This window comes from Cherax quadricarinatus, chromosome 36 (genome assembly GCF_038502225.1).
Source record: "Cherax quadricarinatus isolate ZL_2023a chromosome 36, ASM3850222v1, whole genome shotgun sequence".
NCBI classification, from domain to species: Eukaryota; Metazoa; Arthropoda; class Malacostraca; order Decapoda; family Parastacidae; genus Cherax; species Cherax quadricarinatus.
This window is the reverse complement of record NC_091327.1, coordinates 7931216-7955708: the sequence shown is the minus strand read 5'-3', so window position 1 is coordinate 7955708 and position 24493 is coordinate 7931216. Positions and strand designations below refer to the sequence as shown.

The 24493-nt window shown below is 40.0% G+C and overlaps 1 protein-coding gene across 5 annotated transcripts in view; it reads right to left on the bottom strand.

The window, feature by feature from the left end:
- Positions 1-24493, bottom strand: part of LOC128691434 (intersectin-1) — a 203797-nt gene that overhangs the window by 206 nt on the left and 179098 nt on the right. For all 5 annotated transcript variants that reach the window (XM_070091691.1, XM_070091692.1, XM_070091693.1 and 2 more), the window contains 2 exons: positions 10998-11141; positions 1-136 (listed from right to left, as the gene is read on the bottom strand). The exon at positions 1-136 is cut by the window's left edge and continues 206 nt beyond it. In XM_070091691.1, the coding sequence (XP_069947792.1) occupies positions 1-136; positions 10998-11141 (280 nt within the window). The remainder of the gene's footprint in view (positions 137-10997; positions 11142-24493) is intronic.

Genomic DNA, 24493 nt, shown 5'->3' with positions numbered 1-24493 from the left:
GTGTCTGGATGTCATCTGGAGGAGCATCTTCTCTATTAGTCAACTCCATGGAGACTGGAGTAGACCGAGATGATCCTCCCAACACCTTCACGTAGGTTGCCGGGAACCAACCTATCTGACGTTTCTTGCCTTTAGCCTGAAAATAAAGATGTCAGTCAGGTTTATGCAAGAGCAATGTTTTAGATAAGAAGTTCATAATGTTGCTTACATTAAGTTAGAACCTTGTGATGAAAGTAAGGTTTTATTAAATTAAAAACTGTTCAGTGATGAAGTACATGAGCCTCTCAATAGCACTGCAAAACAAAAGTTTAACCTTTTCACTGTAGAGAGCCCTGATCACAAACTTGCTGTCAGCAAACCCATTCCCTCATATCTAGGTTGCCCAGGCCTATTGCGCCAAATTTGAAGCCAGGAAAAATAAAACGGATATCTACGTTCGGAGCTCTAGCGGTAAGAACGTAGATCTACATTTTGTTTGGACAGTTAAGGGAGTGATGGGCAAGTGAACATAGATCTATGTTTGGACAGTTTAAGGGTTAATATCTGTAATCTTCAAAACAATTAAAACACTGAATGTGTCCACATTATGTTAATATGCTAGAATCCTCATTACCTGCAAGAAGCCCCTGTCATGTGCCTTCTGCATTCTATGGAGAAGGAACATGGACACAAGGGTCATCCCACACTCACTAAAAACAACTGGCACTCTACAAATGTGGCAGTAAAGCAATGCAAAGAACTACAGACCAACAGCACTAACATCATCATAAAAATCTTCGAAAGGGTTCTAAGAAGCAAGATCACCAACCACCTAGATACCCATCAGTTACACAACCCAGGGCAACACAAGTTTAGAGCAGGTCGCTTCTGCCTGTGCCAGCTACTGGACCAGTATGACAAGATCCTGGATGCTGTAGAGGATAAATAAAATGCAGATGTAGTATACACAGACTCTGCAAAAGCCTTCGAGAAATGTGACCACGGTGTAATAGTGCACAAAATACATGATAAAGGAATAACAGGAAAAGTTGGCAGATGGATCTATAACTTCCTGACAAATAGAACACAAAGAGTAATAGTAAACAGAGTACAGTCCAAGGCAGCTACAGTGAAAATATCTCTTCCACAAGGCACAGTACTCGCTCCCATCCTATTCCTCATCCTCATATCTGACATAGACAGAGATGTAAGCCATAACTCTGTGTCTTCCATTGCAGATGACACCCGAATTGCCACGACAGTGACCTTCATTGACGACACCGCAAGACTCCAAGTGGACACCACCCAAATCTTCAAATAGGCTACTCAAAACAATATGATATTCAATGAAGAGAAATTTCAACTACTCAGATATGGAAAACTTGAGGAAATTAAAACTGTATCAGGGTATACAACAAATTCTAACCATACAATAGAGCAAAAAAGTAATGTGAAAATCCTGGAAATGATAATGTCAGAGGATCTCGCCTTCAAAGACCACAACAATGTATCTGCAGCATCTGCTAGGAAAATGATAGGATGGATAATAAGAACCTTCAAAACCAGGGACACCATGCCCATGATGATTCTCTTCAAATCGCTTGTTCTCTCAAGGCTGGAATAATGCTGTACACTAACTGCCGCCTTCAAGGCAGGCAAAATTGCTGACCTGGAGCATGTACAAAGAACTTTCATGGCACACATACATATGATAAGGCACCTAAATTACTGGGAATGGTTGAAGTAGCTTGATTTGTATTCCCGGGAATGCAGGCGAGAGAGATACATGATAATATACACATGGAAAATCCAAGAGGAATTAGTACCAAACTTGCACACAAAAATCACTCCCAAAGAAAGCAAAAGACAGGGCAGGATATGCAACATTCCCCCAGTGAAAAGCAGGGGTGCCACAAGTACACAGAGACAGCACAATATGCATCCAGGGCCCAAGACTGTTCAACTACCTCCCAGCATATATAAGGGGGTTTACCAACAGACCCTCAGCTGTCTTTAAGAAGACATTGGACAGGCACCTAAAGTCAGTACCTAACCAGTTGGGCTGTGGTTTGTACATCAGTTTGTGTGCAGCCAGCAGTAACCACCACCAGGACTTGACCACCACCAGCATTGGTGGTGGTCATTGGACGCGTCCAATGTGCGGCCTGAGCCAGCCTCATATGTTCCGCCGGTGGCATTGTTTACCAGCCAGCCTCCGCGGTAACATCCAAGCATACAATCGGAATATTTCGTATTATTACAGTGTTTTCGGTGCTTTATCTGGAAAATAAGTGACCATGGGCCCCAAGAAAGCTTCTAGTTCCAACCCTACAGCAATAAGGGTGAGAATTCCAATAGAGATGAAGAAAGAGATCATTGATAAGTATGAAAGTGGAGTGCGTGTCGCCGACCTGGTCAGGTTGTACAAGAAACCCAAATCAACCATCTCTACTATTGTGGGCAACAGAAAGGCAATCAAGGAAGCTGTTCTTGCCAAAGGTTTAACTGTGTTTTCGAAACAGAGATCGCAAGTGATGGAAGATGTTGAGAGACTCTTATTGGTGTGGATAAACGAAAAACAGCTAGCAGGAGATAGTGTTTCTCAAGCAATCATAAGCGAAAAGGCTAGGAAGTTGCATGAGGATTTAATTAAAAAAATGCCTGCAACTAGTGATAATGTGAGGTTGGTTTGAGAGATTTAAGAAGCATAGTGGCATACATAGTGTGATAAGGCATGGTGAGGCTGCCAGTTCGGACCACAAAGCAGCTGAAAAATATGTGCAGGAATTCAAGGAGTACATAGACAGTGAAGGACCGAAACCTGAACAAGTGTTTAATTGTGATGAAACAGGCCTGTTTTGGAAGAAAATGCAAAGCAGGACCTACATTACTCAGGAGGAAAAGGCACTCCCAGGACATAAGCCTATGAAAGACAGGCTTACTCTGTTGATGTGTTCCAATGCTACTGGTGATTGCAAAGTGAAGCCTTTATTAGTGTATCACTCTGAAACTCCCAGAGCGTTCAGGCAAAAGAATGTCCTCAAGGAGAATTTGTGTGTGCTGTGGAGGGCAAACAGTAAGGCATGGGTCACTAGGGACTTTTTCTATGACTGGTTACACCATGCATTTGCCCCCAATGTGAAAGATTACCTAACTGAAAAGAAATTAGAACTTAAGTGCCTCCTGGTGTTAGACAATGCCCCTGGTCATCCTACAGACGTGGCAGAGCGACTTTATGGGGACATGAAATTCATTAAGGTGAAGTTTTTTGCCTCCTAATACCACTCCTCTCCTGCAGCCCATGGACAAGCAGGTTATTGCAAACTTCAAAAAACTGTACACAAAAGCTCTGTTTGAAAGGTGCTTTGTAGTGACCTCAGAAACTCAACTGACTCTAAGAGACTTTTGGAGAGATCACTTTAATATCCTTAATTGTATAAACCTTATAGGTAAGGCTTGGGAGGGAGTGACTGAGAAGACCTTGAACTCTGCTTGGAAGAAACTGTGGCCAGAATGTGTAGACAAAAGGGATTTTGAAGGGTTTGAGGCTAACCTTGAGAGGATTATGCCAGTTGAGGAATCCATTGTGGCATTGGGAAAGTCCTTAGGGTTGGAGGTTAGTGGGGATGATGTGGAAGAGTTGGTGGAGGAGGACAATGAAGAACTAACCACTGATGAGCTGATAGATCAACTTCAACAGCAAGAGGCCAGACCTGAGGAAACTGGTTTGAAGGAGGGGAGAGAGAAATTGAAGAAATTGCCTACTACAAAGATTAAGGAAATCTGTGCAAAGTGGCTTGAAGTGCAAACCTTCATGGATGAAAATCACCCTCACACAGCTATTGCAAGCCGTGCTGGTGACTATTACACTGACAATGTTGTGAAACACTTTAGGGAAGTCATAAAGGAACGAGAGGTACAGGCCACTATGGACAGATATGTTGTGCGAAAGAAGTCCAGTGACTCTGAAGCTGGTCCTAGTGGCATTAACCCTTTGACTGTTTTCGACGTATAAATACGTCTTACGAGCCAATGTTTCTGACGTATATATACTCAATAATTCTAGCGGCTTCAAATCAAGTGGGAGAAAGCTGGTAGGCCCACATGTGAGAGAATGGGTCTGTGTGGTCAGTGTGCACCACATAAAAAAAATCCTGCAGCACACATTGCGTAATGAGAAAAAAAAAACTCTGATCGTTTTTTTTTAATAAAACGCCGACTTTGAGGTGTATTTTCGTATAGTATTTATCGTTGTATTCGCGTTTTCATGGTCTTAAGTGATAAAATGGAAAACATATTACAGAAATAGAGATGATTTTCATTACTTTTACGATGAAAACGACCTTGAAACTGAGCTCAAAGTAGCAGAAATGTTCGATTTTTACCAATGTTCAAGAGTGAATAAATCACACCACACGTCCAATACACGTCAACTGGGGAGTCTAATATTCTTTCACTAGTGCACTGATATTATTTATACCATTTTTACAATAATGCAGTCGTCTGCATAACAGTAAATTTTGTATTTTTTTGTATGACTAAAAAATCAAAATAGAAAGCAATAATAATATAAGAGGGGCCTAGAGATGTGACTAATGAACAGAGCATATGTTATTTTAGTGCCATGAATGTCTACCTTGTTTATTCTGGACCCTATTTTGAAATTTACATCTTTTTTATTTCGCGTGAAATTGGCCAAATTGCCAATTTCTGACCACCATATTGGGTAGTCCAAATTAGTAAATGGGAGGTTTCTTGTACTCAGCTGATAGATAAAATGGAGTTCTAAAGAAATAGCTATGAGTTTGGTCAAATGGAACAATGGAATTGGCTGAAAATAGGGCTCAAAGTCGGCGAAATCGCCGATACGCATATGTCGCCGAGACCGCTAACTTCGCGGGAGCATAATTCCACGAGTTTTCGACCAAATTTCGAACTTTTGGTGTCATTACCATCGGGAAAAGATTCTCTATCATTTCATAAGAAAAAATAATTTTTTTTTTCAAAAATTGAGCGACATAGAATGACAGTTTCAGAGAGGGGCCTGAAACAGTCAAAGGGTTAAAAGAAGAAAGGAAGTAACCCCAGAAAAGGACTCGACACCTCAAGTCTTAATGGAAGGGGATTCCCCTTCTAAATACTAACACTCTCTCTCCCCTCCTCCCATCCCATCAATCATCACCAGATCTTCAATAAAAGTAAGTGTCATGTAATTGTGCATGCCTTTTTCAGTTTGTGTGTATTAAAATTAACATTTCATGTGGTAAAAATTTTTTTTTTCATACTTTTGGGTGTCTTGCACGGATTAATTTGATTTCCATTATTTCTTATGGGGAAAATTCATTCGCATACCGAACATTTCGCATAACAGCCAGCCCTCTTGCACGGATTAAGGTCGCTATGCGGGGGTCCACTGTACATGGCTTGGGTAAGCCATGTATGATTTTTGGTAAATATTCGATTCCCAGCCAGGGTAGAAACACAGGGCGTTTCTTTACACCTGTTGTCTATGTTCACCCATCAGTAAATGGGTACCTGGGTGTTAGTCAACTGGTGTGGGTGTTATCCTGGGACACTGGCCTAAATTGCTTGAAATACTTAGCATAACAAGCGGCTTTCTATATACATGTAGTAGTATGTCACTGATGTCAGCTATGTCTGTATCCCATGTACATGTACGTGAAGTAAATTATTATTATTGCTATTTTCTCATTTGTTTCTTGGGTTATCTTATTGAAACTTGGGCAATGTATGATGGAAACTTACTTCTTAATGTACACCAAAAATAAAAGAAATCAGACCACAAATAGCGGAGTTCACTTCTCAGCCATTAGTGGCAGCTTAGCGGTATATTTTTGTATGGTTTTTATGGTTATATTCTCATTTTTTCGGTCTCATTTGATACAATGGAAGATATATTACAGAAATAGACATGATTTTGATTGCTTACATGACGAAAAGTACCTTGAAATTGCACTCACAGAAGCAGAAAAGTTCTATTCTTTAGCGATGCCCAAGTAAACAAATGACATCACCGTCCAATACCTGTCCGCCCGCCAGTCCAAATTCCAATATACAGTCAAGAATGGGTTGACATTAGTTATACAATTACAATAATGCAGTAGTCTGCAAAACAATAAATCTTCTATTTTGGTGTGTGAATAAAAATTTCAAATGGTAAGCAAGAGTAATACAGTGGTCCCTCGTTTATCGTCCTTAATTCGTTCCTGGAAGTGGGACTATTATCAAAATAGACGATTTTCAAATCAATTTTCCCCATAAGAAATAATGTAAATACAATTAATCTGTTCCTGACACCCAGAAGTATTAAAACAAAAACATTTTTTACATGAAATATAGATGTAGCACATAAACAATATAATGGGACATGATGAATGAAACATTAACAGCATAACACTTACCTTTATTGGAGATTCTTCTTAGTGTATGGAAGACTGGAGAAGGAGAGAGATTGAATTACTGTTTGGAAGGGGAATCCCCTTCCATCAACACCTCAGGTACCAAGTGCTTTTCTGGGGTTACTTCTCTTCTCTGTTTCTTAATGCCACTAGGACCAGCTTGTGAGCCACTGGAGTCCTGTCTCGCAAAAAAACTGTCCAGAGAGCTCTGTTTCTGGCGTCTCTTTAAAACTTCCCTAAAATGGGCCAAGACTCTGTCACTGTACAAGTTGCCAATATGGCTTGCAACATCCTTCTCAGGGTGATGTTTCTCCATAAATCTTTCCATCCTACCCCACATTTCAAAAATCTCCTTAATTTCTGAAGAAGGCACCTTCTTCCATCTCTCTTCCTCCTCCTCTGCAGCAAGATTCTGAGCTGTGATCTGTTGCTCTTCCTGCTGAAGCTCTTGCAGCTCCTCAGTGGTTAGCTCTTCGTTGTGGTCCTCCACCAACTCTTTGACATCCTCCAAACTCACATCCAACCTCATGGAACTCCCCAATGCCACAATATAGGTCACAACTGACATAGGTTCATCAGGGGCTGCCTCAAACCCTTCAAAACCCCTCTTGTGGACACAATCCGGCCACAAGTTTCTCGAAGCAGAGTTGAGAGTCCTGGTAGTCACTCCCTCCCAAGCCTTTCTGAAGTCTTCTTTCCAAAAATCTCTTAGGGTCAAGTGAGTGTCTGAGGTCACATTAAAGCACCTTTCAAACACTGCTTTGGTGTAGAGTTTTTTAAAGTTTGAAATGACCTGCTGGTCCATGGGCTGGAGGAGAGGAGTGGTATTCGGGGGCAAGAACTTTACTGTGATTAACCCAAACTCCTTCAGAATTAGGTCATCCAAGTTTAGAGGATGAGCAGGTGCATTGTCCATTACTAGGAGGCACTTGAGATTCAATTTCTTTTCCAGGAGGTAATTCTTCACATTAGGACCAAACACTTCATTAAACCACTGTACCAAAATTTCCCTCGTGACCCATGCCTTATTATTACATCTCCAAAACACGCAATTTACTCTTTGTAACATTGTTTTTCTTGAAAACACTGAGATTTTCAAAATGGTACACTAGTAATGGCTTCACCTTGAAATCCCCACTAGCATTAGCACAGAACATGAGTGTCAGCCTGTCTTTCATAGGCTTGTGTCCTGGCAGTGCCTTTTCCTCCTGAGTAATGTAGGTCCTCTTTGGCATTTTCTTCCAAAAGAGGCCTGTTTTGTCACAAGTGAACACTTGTTCAGATTTCAGTCCTTCAGCCTCTATATACTCCTTGAATTCCTGCGCATATTTTTCAGCTGCTTTTTGGTCCGAACTGGCAGCCTCACCATGCCTTATCACACCGTGTATGCCAGTACGCTTCTTAAATCTCTCAAACCAGCCTTTGCTGGCCTTAAATTCACTCACATTACTACTAGTTGCAGGCAATTTCTTTACCAAATCATCATGCAACTGCCTAGCCTTTTCACAAATAATCGACGTCATAAGACTATCTCCTGCTAATTGTTTCTCGTTTATCCACACCAATAACTTTTCAACATCTAAGTACTGGTGATCACATTTTTGTCAGCATATTTACCCCCTTTGCAACAACAGCTTCCTTGATTTCCTTTTTCTTGGCCACGATGGAAGATATGGTTGTACGGGATTTGTTATACATCCTGGCCAGTTTGCACACATGTACGCCACTTTCATATTGTTCAATGATGTTTTTATTAAATTCAATCGTATTTCTCACCTTCTTTACCAAAGGATTGGCACTAGGAGCTTTCTTTGGAGCCATGGTAGCTTATTTAGCACTTGCAACCACTAAAATGAATAGAATATTATGAAATATTTTGTATGAACAAGTGAGGGGACCGTTGCTCACTGGTAAACAATGGCACACTGGCTGGGAAGGGAGGCCATGGCGGCTCAGAGCGTGAGTATGCGGCCAGGACAAAAGATGATTAGCGAGTCAACAGACCATTTGCGAGCCAATATTTGGACGAAATAACGCGACGATTTCCGAAAAGGACGACTATCGAGCCGGATGATTATTGAGGGACCACTGTATAAGAGAGGCCTTGAGCCATGACTAATGAATAGAGAAAATGTTATTTTAGTGCCAGGAATGTCTGCATTGTCTATTATGGACCCTATTTTGAAATTGGCAACCGTGAAATTGGCCAAATTACCAATTTCTGACCACTTTATTGGGTAGTTGAAATAGGTGAATGGGCAGTTTCTTGTACTCAGTTGACAGACTAGAAGTAAGTAAGTTTAGTCAGGTACTATACACAAATACAGTTACATAGATTATTATACATAGCAGTGTATGTATAGAGAACCTAATATAACCCAAAAAAGTCCAAGTGACTGATTTCCAGTACCTGGCCTGAGCTTGCCATGATTTTTGGCAAATATTGTTTTTTTCTCAGTTGTTTGTTGGGCTATCTCATTGAAACTTGGGCAATGTATGATGGAAAGATGCTTCTTAACGTACACCAAAAAATAAAAAAGATGGACGATAAATAAGGGAGTTCACTTCTCAGCCATTAGCCGCCTATTTGTGGTATATTTTCGTATGGTTTTTATGGCTGTATTCTCGCTTTTTTGGTCTCATTTGATAGAATGGAAGAAATATTACAGAAATAGACATGATTTTGATTGCTTTCATGATGAAAAGTACCTTGAAATTGAGCTCAAAGTAGCAGAAATGTTTGATTTTTGCCGATATTCAATGAACTTTGTGTAAGTCAAGTTGGTTAATTTTATTAAGTGTATTCTAACCTAACCACTCTGTAATCGAGCACACTACAGGTCCCAATGATGCCGGATTTGTGATGGAGGACCTGTATTATTATTTTACATCTGATTATTATTATTATTATTATTATTATTATTATTATTATTATGTTGAGAAGCATCTTTCCATCATACATTGCCCAAGTTTCAATAAGATAGTCCAACAAACAAATGAGATACAGTTCCCAAGATCAAGAGCAAAAGCCCCTCACCAGCGTCAAGGCACCTGCCTTGAGGTCTGCTCGCTTATGGAAATTTTGCTCGCATATGAAAGCAAAAAATTGACCCACTGACTGCTCATATTTGGAAAAACTCGCATGTGGATGTGCTCACAAGCAGAGGTTCCACTGTAGTTTCAATAGTAAATATTGTATGGTACAGAATAAATGTTCTTTGGGCAGCATGCAAAGTGGTTAGAAAACTGTAATACTGATAGCTCTCTTTGTTACCCCAGTCCACAGATGACAGAAGTTCTCTAAGCCCATTGTAATCTGCTAAGCAAAAATCTGGGACTGTTTCTGAATTATCCCTACTATTATACTTCAATTCAATGCTAAAGTTAATTGATTTGTGGTTGCTTGCGCCAAGTTACTCTGTAATTTCTAAATTATTAACAAAGGTTTTCTCGTTTGCTAGAACCAAGTCAAGCAGGTTATTTCCCCTTGTAGGCTCTGTAACAAGCTACTTTAAAAAACAATCCTGAACTACCTCTAAGAAGTTGTTAGACTCTATATTCCCAGTCAAGGAATTCTAATCAATCTGACTAAAGTTAAAGTGTCCTAGAATTACTGTGTTATAGTGCCTTGTGGCCCTAACAATTTCCTCCCAAAGTAGTCTTCCTTGGTCCTTATCCAAGTTTGGGGGACAGTATGTCACACCTGAAAATTCTACCCAAACAGACTCTGTATGTGTTATTTTAGACTTTATACCAGTTTCCAGGCAGCAATTTAAGTGATCTCAGATATACAGTGTCGCCCCACCCCCATTTCCAAAGTTTCTATGTGGAACAATTTAAAACCATGAATGTGACATTCAGCAGGCATGTCTCAATTTTTCATATTAAACCATGTCTCAGTTATGGCAAATATGTCAATGTTACCACCACTTGCAACTAATCTCAATTCGTCCATCTTATTTCTAGCACTACGAATACATATTTGTATAATATAAATTTAAAAACTCTTCCTTCTCTTTTTCCTTCCTGCTCATTTCTCTTCTTCCACTATCCCTATTACTGTCCTTGTCATCTAGTGGCACTGGCTTTCCAATATTCACCAATAACTCTACCTCGTTCTGTCTATAATTGGTTTCCCTAAAACTCACAATACCACTACACTGAGGCTTCATTGCTTTTCCAAAAAAAACCATACCACTATGTCTAGTTTAAAGCCCTAACAGTTCTCTCCATTGCACTGGCCAGTGAGTGTGTGTGTGTGTGTGTGTGTGTGTGTGTGTGTGTGTGTGTGTGTGTGTGTGTGTGTGTGTGTGTGTGTGTGTGTGTGTGTGTGTGTGTGTGTGTGTGTGTGTGTGTGTGTGTGTGTGTGTGTGTGTGTGTGTGTGTGTGTGTGTGTGTGTGTGTGTGTGTGTGTGTGTGTGTGTGTGTGTGTGTGTGTGTGTGTGTGTGTGTGTGTGTGTGTGTGTGTGTGTGTGTGTGTGTGTGTGTGTGTATGCTGTGGGTGTATGTTGTGTGTGTGTGTGTGTGTGTGTGTGTGTGTGTGTGTGTGTGTGTGTGTGTGTGTGTGTTACAACATACATTAGTAAGTTTCAATATTACCTGTAGTTCTCCTTCCCACCATCCAGAAGCAGTTTTCTTGCGTATCATCACCAGTTGTCCTCGCTGTAGACTCAGTTGGTTACTGCTGGTAGCATCATAAGGAGCCAGCACTGATGCTATCTCAGGCTTCTTACCTTTACTACCCTGTAAATATTATTTAACATTAGCAATGTACACATACATGTACATACGTACATACACACACACAGCAGCTAACCATTCAGAATCATTATAAGTTTAAAAGCATATACTGGAAGTAACCTCCTTTATTTGTACATATGGTATATAGAAGAGGACACATGACATCAGTAGTGGTCTGTTACTATCTTCTATATTACAGTTACACATGTGCTTACATCAGTATTTCTTATGTATTATACTTATGCACACACATGAGTATCTATACATGTACACATGAACACTTATATATATGCATGTACAGTGGGTAAGACAACAGTTAGGCATCTCTATTCCAAAACATTTTGCCCAAACAGCAGGCTCCTTCAGTTGAGTACAGATGAGTTTGCAGAAGCAGCAGAGATGTGAAGACGCTGTCATCTGTCCATCACCCTTGAAGAAGTAGTGATGAACTGATTACATCGTCTTCATATCTCTACTGCTTCTGCCAATTTTTCTCTACTTGACTGAAGAAGACTACTGTGTAGGCAAAACATTCTGGAATAAAGATACCTAACTGCTGCACGTGTCTTACTTATCAACCTATCGGTATTGTATATAGTTTTAAAATTTATGCATATACAGTACATACATAACACTCATACATACATATGCATACAGTACATACATAATACTCGTGCATGTATACACATACAAGTACACATATACTATATATATTATAAAATGTGCATGTATACAAGTGGAGCATCAGTAGACTGCTAACAGATACTGGTACATACAGTGTTAAGACGAGGATATGGTCAAGTACCCTGGTACTAGTACACAAAGTATTCACCCAGTTGTAATAACATTCAACCAGATCTAGTCATTGGCAGGTGGATACTCCATTACATAATGGTAAAGGTGGTGCACCTCTTCCTTTTCACAGAACTTACATGTAATATAACGCAGTGAGGTGAGGCTGGCCTGTGGCTGCAATACTGTACTGTCACTGCTGACATTAGCACAACCTCACTCAGGCAGTCACTCTCGCACACTACTTTGCCACTGCTGACATTAGCCCAGTCTCACTCAGGCAGTCACTCTTGCACATTATTCTGCCACCACAGATGCTAGCCCAACCTCGCTCAAACCTATCACTCTCTTGCACAATCTACTGGACATATTTTTTTCCTTGCCCATATAAACACTTTCTGACAGGATCAAGTCAAAATGCTTGATACTAGTACTTTCAGGTCTCTAGGAATCTGTTTTCTTAGTCTAACAGCAAATGTATTTCAATAGAATGATTTTAACAATGGAGTGAGGGATGTCCAGTTATAACTCCACCTCCAGCCAGTTACTGGTTGACCTAACTTCACTATCATTGTTATCATGATAGATGAGCCCTATGTGGGAAGCTATCCACACCAATGAAATACATAAGCTTTTGAGTACATTTTAGGTCATTTTTAATGTCTATTATGAAGTTCCTAGTATCTATTTTTTAAATAGAATTCTGAAGTGCTTGAAGAGCAGACTTAGGGTTACTGATCACCTTCCTCCCACTTGTGTTTATAATGTATTGGAAGAGAGAAGTGTACACTGCTGTATATTATACATAATAAAAAGAAGTGCTAAACCTACATGGGTCATACAACACAGCAGGGTAGGGAAGGGTGCAGGGGTATTGGGTAGCAAGAGGGAGAGGGATTATTATTAGGTCATGGAGTGCAGCGGAGCAGTGGATAGTGCAGGGGTAGAGGGTAGCAAGAGGGAGAGGTAGAAAGGGCTGTGAGGAGTGCTAGAGGCATCACCATCAAAGTTTATGCAGTAAATCAGTTGCTGTCAAAAAGCCAATGAGAGAGTAAGTTAAAAGAGAGTCCATCAACAAGAAAAAAAGGTAAAGCAAAGGCAGCTGGAGGCAAATTTTGTGTGCTCATTGATAGAGTGGGTAGTCCAACAGAAACTGGATCCCGGCAATTCTCACGGAGCAGAACAGGGCACCTCTCCATTAGATACTCGAGAGCAAGACAAGTGTGGCCAACGTGAAGATTGGAAAGTGTATTCACCTAGTTGTACTCTCACCTAGTTGTGGTTGCAGGGGTCGAGTCATAGTTCCTGGCCCTGCCTCTTCACTGGTCGCTACTGGGTCACTCTCCCTGAACCATGAGCTTTATCTCCCAACCTCGACACAGATGACAAGAAAACAGCCAGAAACCTATACTTGGTTTAATAGAATGCAATTTGTTATGTAGCAGCTCAGACCAACGTTGTTGCCAATGGGTACAAAGGCGGGTAGCAATTACAGCAAAATAGCCTGTGAATGGAACACCTCTAAATGAAACTGGGAGGTCATGTACTGCTGACCATGCAGCAGTGTCTGCCTGTTCATTGCCCTGTACGTCAACATGACCAGGGACCCAACAAGAAATAATATCTTTGCGCTTGCCAGGGATACGGTGTAACCAAAATTGGATGCGAAGAACCAGGGGATGAGGTGTATCAAATTTTCTTATAGCCTATAAAGCACTAAGGGAGTCTGAAACTGCCACAAATGGTGACACCGGCATAGATGCAATACGGAAAAGTGCTACGAGACTGGCATACAATTCAGCTGTAAAAATACCATCCAAAGATAATAAAATCCCTTGCACAATGCTGTCCAGAAACACTGGTGCAAATCCAATGCTGTCAGAAGACTTGGAACCATTGGTGTATACTGCAATGGCATAAGAATGAAATCAGAAGTGGTTAAGAAAAAGAGAGCAAGAAGCCACCATAGGCAGCTGGGCTTTTGTGCATGGCAGTGGGAAAGAACAGACACAAACTGTTGGAATATTCCAAGGGGGTAGGGAAAAGTTAGATGCTACATAAACATAAAAAGGTGATAACTGAAGAGAAGACAAGAGCAAATGTAGGCATAAAGAAAAGGGATGGAGTAAACAGGGTAACGAACAAATAAAGAACATCTACTAACATCTGTGACTATCCTATATATGGAAGGATTGCGGAGGTCATAAGAGCGAACATAATAGTAAAGGCAATGAGCATCATGGTGATCGGTCAAGGATGGAATACAGTAGACCATCATTTAGCACAAGTTTATTTGGTACGATTTGGGTATAGCACGACTGAAGAATTGCGACACAATTTTATGTTACACATCGAAAGATTAATTTAACACGGTTCAGTTTGCAGAAAGGACAAAAAAACACTTCACTTTTCCTCAAGCGGCTGCCTTGTTGTGGGTCAGCGGGATAGACCTCCTGCTGTCCCCAGCCACCTCCCAACACCACCCCAGCATTCGTACTTCACACTTGTCCAGTCCAACTTCTCTGCTACAAGCTTGTGATTGTGAATTGTGTTTTGATCTTTTAACTGCTATATCTTGCATCTGCCAAGCAATCATGAAAACCAGTAGGCATACCAGTTTTGCTTAAAGTGGCAAGAAAAGGTGTAAGCATTTAAGTCATAGAATTAATGAAGGAAACAAAGATATTAGGCAAGACATCCTGTGGCCATAATGAAGTGTTACTTTGTACACATAAAAGAGAAGTAAACATAAGTTTGTGTGAATGGCTGACTTACTGAATGACTGACTTACTGAATCACTTGACTGACTTACTGAATGACTGACTTACTGAATCACTTGACTGACTTACTGAATCACCTGACTGACTTACTGAATCACTTGACTGACTTACTGAACAACTTGAGACTTACTGAATCACTTGATTGACTGAATGACTTAAAATTAGACACTCTGGTACAACCATCAACTTCAGTACCAGAACCTCTACCATCCACCTCAGCCCAGTAGGACCACAACATAACTCTCCACTCTCTTCACAATCATCCACAAACACCAGCATCCACAATTAAAGGTAAGAAATACTATTATTTCTGTTACATTTGTAGTCTTAACCCTTTCAGGGTCCAGAGGCCAAATTTCAAAGTGCGCATCAGGGTCCAAGAGTTTTTATAAAATAATTTTGTTATTTTTTCTTATGAAATGGTAGAGAATCTTTTTCTGAAGGTAATAAAACAAAAAGTACAAAATTTGATGGAAAATTGACGAAATTATGTTCTCGCGAATTTTGATGTGTCAGCGATAATTACGCATTGGCGATTTTGCCGACTTTGACTCCCATTTTAGGCCAATTACATTATTCCAATCGACCAAATTCTTAGCTATTTCACTAGATTACTTCTATTCTATCGATTGAGCACAAGAAATCGCCAAGTCAACTGTTACAACTACAAAATAAAGTAATCGGAAATTGGTAATTTGGCCAATTTAATGCAAAGTTCAAAATATTCTAATTTCAAAATAGGGTCCAGAATAAACAATGTAGGCATTCCTGGCACTAAACTAACATTTCCTCTGTTCATTAGTTATGTTTTCAGGCTTTACAAATGAATTCCATTTTGATTTTTTATTCACATAATGAATTTTTATTCAAACCAAAAAATAGAAGATTTACTGTTATGCAATATTGTAATAATTGTATAAATAATATCACCACATTTGTGAACGTATATTAGACCCACCAGCTGTGTGTATTAGACATGTGAGGTCATTTGTTTACTCTTGAACATCAGCAAAAATTCAACATTTCAGCTACTTTGAGCTGAGTTTCAAGTGATTTCTTTTACTAAACCCAATCGATATCTTCTCTATTTCTGTAATATATCTTCCATTCTATCAAATGAGACCAAGAAATCACAAACACAACTATAAAAAACATACGAAAAAACACTGCAAAGTCGCTGTTTTAATCGAAAATTACGGTCTCAGTTTTTTCTCTCATTATGCACTGTGTTGCAGGATTTCTTTTATGTGGTACACACATATCACATAGGTGTATTCTCTCATATCTAGGCCCAAATTTACCACTCACAGCTTATCAGAGTGAGCTGTGCTCATGGCATAGATCTACAGTTTGGGCCCTCAACGTATAGCCGTAGATCTACGGCACAGATCCTGAAAGGGTTAAGCAGTAAAAACAACATAATACATCACAACAATGAACAACAATTACATATTCACTTTTATTTTTATAAGATGTGGAGGCCTAAAAAAAAGTTGTTTGGCTTTTTTGGGGCTCTCAGGAACGTAACCCTATTTTTCCCATAAGTTCCTCAGTTTGTGTAACAAAGTTTTTTACCCGACAGCGTTTTCAGAAACATAACTACCGTGTTAAATAATGGTCTACTGTACACAAATAACTCGCACATAAAAGAGAGGAGCCTACGACGATGTTTTGGTCTGACTAGGACCATTTACAAAGTCACACTAACGAAAAGGAGAGCAGGATGGGTATATATAGGCATGAGGAGGAGGAGGAGGAGGCGCCGGTGGTGGCGGCGGCAGTAGTGGAGGGAAGGAAGTAGTAGTGGGGAGGTAGTAAGAGTAGGAGGGGCCAGTCAGATACTAAGAAAGAGGAGCACTGCATGGGAGCTAGGTGCCCACAGAGAGTAAGAGAAAGAATGCTAAGGGGGGGGGAACAAATAAATAAATAAAGAAATAAGGAACATATACACAGGGCAGAAGAAAGACAACCCAAAGGAGAAAGAGGAAAGAGGAAAAAGGAGAAGAAAAAAGGAGGAATCAGATTAGGTCATGAGTGTTCTGAAGTTGGGAGCATTTTATAATGTAGTGGGAGAGGAAGGCATCTACAGAGATGAAGCCAGGACTAAGATTCATAAAAGGAAAGTTGTGTATTAGGGAGGATTCAACCAGATGGCCACTGTTAAAATTGGAAGTTTGCCGTCTGGTTGAATCCTCCCTAATACACAACTTTCCTTGTATGAATCTTCGTCCTGGCTTTGTGTCTGTAGATGCCTTCCTCTCCCACTACATTGTAAAATGCTCCAAACTTCAGAACACTCGTGACCTAATCTGATTCCCCCTTTTTTCTTCTTCTCCCTCTTCCCCTTTCCTCTTTCTCCTTTGGGTTGTCTTTCTTCTGTCCTGTGTATTTGTTCCTTCTTTATTTATTTGTTTTTCCCTCCCTCAGTGTTTTTGCTCTTACCCTCTGTGGGCACCTAGCTCCCTTGCAGTGCTCCTCTTTCTTAGTATTTGACTGGTCCCTCCTACTCTTACTACCTCCCCACTACTACTTCCTTCCCTCCATTAGTACCACTACTACTGCCACCTCCTGCCTATATATATCCATCCTGCTCTCCTTTTTGTTAGTGTGACTTCGTAAATGGTCCAAGTCGTACCGAAACATCGTCGTAAGCTCTTCTCTTCTATGTGCAGGTTATTTATATGTTGTTCCAGTCTCGGTATTGTGACTTTTTTTGTTAATGGTCTACTGTATTTGCCTCTGCACAGAGGCTCTCAACAGATGAAGAGCGAAATGCACCGAGGCATAAACGTAATCCCTGGTGATGGATGGGATCAAGTCTAGAAACAGTTGCAGGAGAAGCCGCTGAAATTATCCGGTCGCCATAATTGAGTTTCAATAAAATTAGGGCTGAATGTAGTTAAAGAAGAGTTCTACGATCAGGCCCCCCCGTGAAAGATGAGCAAGGGTTTTAGCCCTTTCAGGGTCCAGAGGCCAAATTTCAAAGTGCACACCAGGGTCCAAAAATTTAAAAAAAAAAAATTTATTTTTTCTTATGAAATGGTAGAGAATCTTTTTCTGAAGGTAACTGTTGCAACCCCTGAATGGGTTACAATGTATATGATGTATATTATTATGTATATAATGTATATTACCTTTTGATGTAATTTTATATTGCTTATATTTGCGATAATAGCTAAATCATGAATATATTGCTTTATACTATTATTTGTCTTAGTTACTTTTGTTAGGTAGGATGTAACATATTATGTGCTCATAGTTCAAGTCTTGATTGTCTAACTACTGTAATTATCGCTGGTGGCTCATTACTCTGCCGGCTTCACATTGTTGCTGAGCTGCAACTGTCCAAGGAGCTATCACGTGATCGAGGGGGGCTGTTCTCACCTCGCCTGAAGTATTCAGTCTGGTCTAGACTCGCTTGGTGGTTGGACGTATTCTAGACAAGACGAGCCTAAATCTCCCTTATTGGCCCTTGTTGGAAGATCGTCTCTTTCTTATTATTGTTGTTAGTTCTGGAGACTCTGTTCACAGAACATTGTATAGACTTAGTGATTTTCGACGTTGTACTGAGGTTGTGTGTCGCATAGACACTCTGAGTAACTCAGGTCCTGAGCTGTAGCTACTGACCTAATTTGTATTGGTAGCTGTGCACTGTCACAGTCGGGGATTTTCTTATGCTGAACTTAGATTCAGTAGTATGGGAGATTTGTGACTTTTGTGGAGGATCTGCTGATGGTCCCTACTTAGTGTCGTTATATTATCTCCTTGTTCCTGATTCTGTGTCACAGTTGCTTGTTATATTGTTGTTCGGCTTATCAGTTGTTTTGTTCTAGCAAGTTGTTCTGATTGCCAGTTGGTCAAGAAGTTAGTTTATTTGAGGACTTTATCAGTCACTTGTTTAAGTCTAGTCGAGTCGTGAGACATAGTGAACTACTTAGAGCACTTACACACATACACACAAACTTATTTGTATATTGTATTATTAAATGCTACTGTACCAAACGGTGCTTAAGACTTATGAATGTGATATGTGCTTTCAGCACAATACTACTGTACATGAGAGAAGTGATTAATATTAATTTGTTTGAATTGATTAATTTAATTTAATTTGATAATATACCTCTAGACTATACTTAATAAATTTATTAAATTTTAATTTCTCTAGTTAGTAGCCTACCAGTTGTAATCCTGAAGCACTATTAATTCTTATTGAATTCTAATGGATAAGTGAACCAGGATACTGACTAATTGTTACGAAAACCCAGTAACAGGCTGGATGCTAGAAGGGCAGTCCTTTCTAGTATTCACTGGAGATCTCTAAGCTTTTAAGAATCGCGTTTTTTGTAACAAATGGGGGCCTGTCCGGGATGCTCTTGATCCAAGGTGTTGGAGAAATTGTCCAGTTTGACATACTAGTAACTGATAAATTAGACACATGTGCAACTCTTGGGTATCTTTATTGAGGAAACGTTTCGCCACACAGTGGCTTCATCAGTCCATACGTAGGAGAAACTTCAAGAACAGGAGGAGAATGAGGTAATCAGTCCCTCAACCTTGAGTCGATGTGTTCAGTCCATCAATCTTGAATAGAATACGGCATATGAGCAGAAAAGCAGCTTATAAACCATATGGCAGGAGAGGTGCAGCAGTCATAGGTGGTGTCACATTTGTTCAACGTGGAAGTAGGTCATGCCCAAGAATTAGGCAAGCGAAGAATTCCTAAGTATTAAGATCCCAATAAGTTGCAGTGTCTGACAGGTTTGTAGATGAATGGTTCAGAGAACCGACATGTTGATAAATTAGACACATGTGCAACTCTTGGGTATCTTTACTGAGGAAACGTTTCGCCACACAGTAGCTTCATCAGTCCATACGTAGGAGAAACTTGAAGAACAAGAGGAGAATGGGGTAATCAGGCCCTCAAACTTGAGTCGCTGTGTTCAGTCCATCAATCTTGAATAGAATATGGCAGAATACCTGTCAGACACTGCAACTTCTTGGGATCTTAATACTTAGGAATTCTTCGCTTGCCGAATTCTTGGGCACGACCTACTTCCACATTGAACAAATGTGACACCACCTATGACTGCTGCACCTCTCCTTCCATACGGTTTATAAGCTGCTTCTCTGCTCATATGCCGTATTCTATTCAAGATTGATGGACTGAACACATTGACTCAAGGTTGAGGGACTGATTACTTCATTCTCCTCCTGTTCTTCAAGTTTCTCCTATGTATGGACTGATGAAGCCACTGTGTGGCGAAACGTTTCCTCAATAAAGATACCCAAGAGTTGCACATGTGTCTAATTTATCAACATGTCGGTTCTCTGAACCATTCATCTACAAACCTGTCAGACACTGCAACTTATTGGGATCTTAATACTTAGGAATTCTTCGCTTGCCTAATTCTTGGGCACGATCTACTTCCACATTGAACAAATGTGACACCACCTATGACTGCTGCACCTCTCCTGCCATACGGTTTATAAGCTGCTTCTCTGCTCATATGCCGTATTCTATTCAAGATTGATGGACTGAACACATCGACTCAAGGTTGAGGGACTGATTACTTCATTCTCCTCCTGTTCTTCAAGTTTCTCCTACGTATGGACTGATGAAGCCACTGTGTGGCGAAACGTTTCTTCAATAAAGATACCCAAGAGTTGCACATGTGTCTAATTTATCAACATGTCGTTCTCTGAACCATTCATCTACAATACTAGTAACTCTATGATCAAACACTTTGAGTACTTTCCTAATCTGAAGACTTTGAGTTTAGTCTTGTACAACATACCAGGTGGATGCATGTACCTGACTGAGTCTCTTGATTCAAAGAGATGGAAATACTGTTTATGAGCTCTAGCTCTAAGACCGCCAACACTAAAATTCCAATTAGGATTATAGTTTCCCATAATCACTCTCTCGTAGTACACTTATTTTCGTGATGTACGTCAAAGTGAAACAGTTAATTGATACTCTGACTTTAAGTTGAGTACATTAAAACTGCAGACGTGTTGGCGAGCAGCCAAATATCTTGGTGTGAGGTATAACAGGAATTACACCGCAGAAACTGTCAGAGCATTAATTAAAGATATATTGTTTCCTGCTCATACAGAGATGTTTGATTATGATTTAGATACAGAAAGCCTAGTGTCACAATTAGGAAGTATGACTCTATTTGATGACTTAGAAGAAAGTGCAACTATGGCAGAAGTGTCTGAGCCTAATGAAATTTTGTTCTCGTTCATGCCTTCACGCATCACTGGCTCAATAGTACAGAGTATAGCTGGTAGTATGACTCAGCCTCATACTAGTACCGTGTATGCTACACCTGTATCTACTTATCATAGACCAGATCTAGACTCTCAAGGGACTGCTGGACGAGGTGCCCGACCTAAGGACTGTCCAGAAAGACATGTTAATTTCCCTACTCCTCCATTACCCACTGGTCCTATCTATCAGGAACAGTTTGAGAGGTTGGAACGCCTCATTATGTTGCAGACTGCACAAATAGAGGCACAGAGGAAATTGAACGAAGAAGATTTCCAGAGAGAAAATGTTCATCTTCGAAGACAACAGACTGATAGATCACAGGACACATTTAATGTGCAGAAAGCTGCATCCATAGTTCCTAAGTTTTTTGAAAGTGACTTAGACACCTATTTTGATGTGTTTGAGAACCGGGCACGTGCTATGAACTGGCCACGTAAGCACTGGGCTACCTTGTTGCACACAGCTTTGACAGGAAGAGCTCAAACTTGTACTGCTGCTTTACCATTTGCCAAGTACATTAGTTATGACGCTGTCAAGCAAACTATTCTAGAGACATATAACTTGTTGCCTGTAAGTTATCAATGTGCATTTCGTACGTTACAACAACGACAAGATCAAACTTGTGTAGAGTTTGCTCGTGAGAAAAAAAGTTGCATTTGAGAGACGGTGTAGATCTGTGAAATGTAACAACTACGACAGCCTTGTTCAGTTGATACTTCACGAAGAGTTTAACAACTGTATGTCTGCTGATACACAAGAATATCTGATCGATCATACTACCTCGGATATTCTGAAAACTGCAGCATAAGCAGACAATTACGAGATTTCTCACAAACTTGTATGTACTAAAAAACAGAGAAGCAAGGTAACTAAAAATTGTCCTAGAAGTTGGCAACCTAAATCAGCTGCTCATTGCCGGCCTGATGTACCTGCTACTTTAACTTCTCGTACCTTTACCAGGAAAACTCACAATCCTGAACCTGTCTCTGTGGTTAGACAGAAATCTGATATCGAGAAGAGGAAAGTTAAATGTACCTATTGTAACAGAAAAGGACATACAAGAGAGTATTGCTATAAGTTAGAAAGAGATAAGAGAAGCAGTCGTGCGGCTGGGGCCCCCACTCAAGTCGTATCCTCTCCCGTGCAACAAAGGCACCAAAATCCTAGTAATACCTCTAATCCTACTGTTTTAGATAATGTTACTCAGAACAGATGACTAGAGTCAGAAAGTGTATCTGACGAAAAGATTCGTTCAGCGATGAGTCCTTACTTATGGAGAGGTAAAGTAGGATTTGACGAATCACATCTAACCGAGATAATTACTTTCAGAGACACTGGCAGTTATCTCACGTTATTAATTAAGAGAAGATGTACTGCCCATAACTGATGATACCTATTGCAAGATAGATGTATTGTTAGAAGCCTATGGAGGGGCTGTTGTAAAAGTACCTCTGCACAAAGTTTACATTGAAACAAGCTATTATACTGGTTATATTTCAGTGGGTATATCCAGTGGTGTATTTCCCATCAGGTCAGTGAACTTGTTGATAGGGAACGATATCCTTCATGCTGGTATATGTAAGGAACCACTTGTGATTGATAATAACACTGATGATAATTATGCCATTGAAGCTTGTAGAGAGAAACCTATTTTATTTCCTCTCAGCGCAATTACTAGAGCTATGTGGAAGATTCAACAACCATCCCTGTTTCCTGTTGAGTTAGTGGATGACAATGATTTGGGCTTGAATATGTTGTTTAATGATGCTCTGCACCCAGGGACATTAACACCAACTCCCCCCAGTCATCAACCAAGTCAGGACACAACTGACGTTAAATTTCTAACTCATGATGATTTAATCAAGGATCAGTTTGTTGATCAGTCACTGGAAAGACTGAGAGATATAGCAGTTACTGAGAGTGAAGCAAAGGATCTCGATAATTGTTACTATTATAGTAACGGTGTACTGATGGAGAAAAATACATGCAAGTTTTCAGCTGATAGTGTTTCCACCACAGTCAAGCATCTCATAGTGTTACCAGTTACATTTCATGAACAAGCCATTGATTTTGCTCACAATAGTCCCATTGGAGGACATTTGGGTGTCAAGAAGACACTCGGTAAACTAGCAAAACATTTTACTTGGCCAAATATGAAGGAAACAGTAGCTGATCATGTGCGACGCTGCCATGTGTGTCAAGTGACAGGCAAGCCAGCACACACACCTCCACCTACACCTCTCGCTGTGTTCACTAGTAGCAAAGTTCAGTTCATCTGGACTAGAGATTCTTCAGACTTGCTGAAAAGGTTGAAGCATTTGCTTTCCTCTGCTCCAGTGTTGAGGAGTCTTAATTTCAATCTTCCCATCTTTTTACATATAGATGCGAGTGGTTATGCAGTGGGAGCTGTGCTACTCCAACAGTCAACATCCACTGACATTCTCCATCCTATATGTTACTATTCATCTAAGCTTAAACGACACCAGAAAAATTATGCCACTATTGAGAAAGAGGCTCTAGCTCTTGTGGTGTCCTTGGAACATTTTGACGTGTATTTGGGCACTTCCCCATTTAAAATTAATGCTTTTTCAGACCACAATCCACTCACTTACATAAATACTATGAAGAGTAAGAATGCTAGGATCATGAGGTGGGCTCTCAGAATCCAACCTTATTCTATTAGTATAAAACACATAAGTGGTCATTGTAATGTAATTGCTGATGCTCTGTCACGTCCTTAATAATTATGTTACATTAAATTAACGTAATTTTATGTCCAAATACCTTTTGTTACTTGCTACGTCAAATTCAGTAAAGTAACATAATCTCTCCAGCCCATGTTAATTATATATACTCATGTCTAATTATTATATTTATATATTCACAGTAGTGATATGTGTGTGAGGAAACAGTTGGAAACAGAAGCTGAGTGATGAGTTTGTAGTGTTGTGTGGGCGATGTTACTGCGTGGCGGAACAGTCCTGCCGCAGACCCCCTCCCTCACTACACACCTTAAGCTGTTTCAAACTCAGATGTCCATACTGCATAGCATTCCACAACCACTACTTAAGAGTGAAATGTTGTCTCCTGTCTAGAGCACAAGACTATTGTTTATATGCAGTCTCCACTACTATGATCGAGCCTCAACGTGTCATGCCTGTCTATGCTATCCTGTCTCTACACTGATGTACATAACCACGAGTATGCAGAGATACAATACTATGTACTGCCCTAGTTCTAGGGGCATATCTTAGTGATATAGACACTAAAAAATTATAGAAGTGCTTGGCATAAGAGTGACTGATTTATTTCAATATTATATTGTTATTAAAGTGACATCAGTAATCAGTAATGTGAAAGACATTAATGCAACCTCTAGTGCGACCGTTTGTCGTGTTGGGAGGGTGTTGCAACCCCTGAATGGCTTACAATGTATATGACATATATTATTATGTATATAATGTATATTACCTTTTCATGTAATTTTATATTGCTTATATTTGCGATAA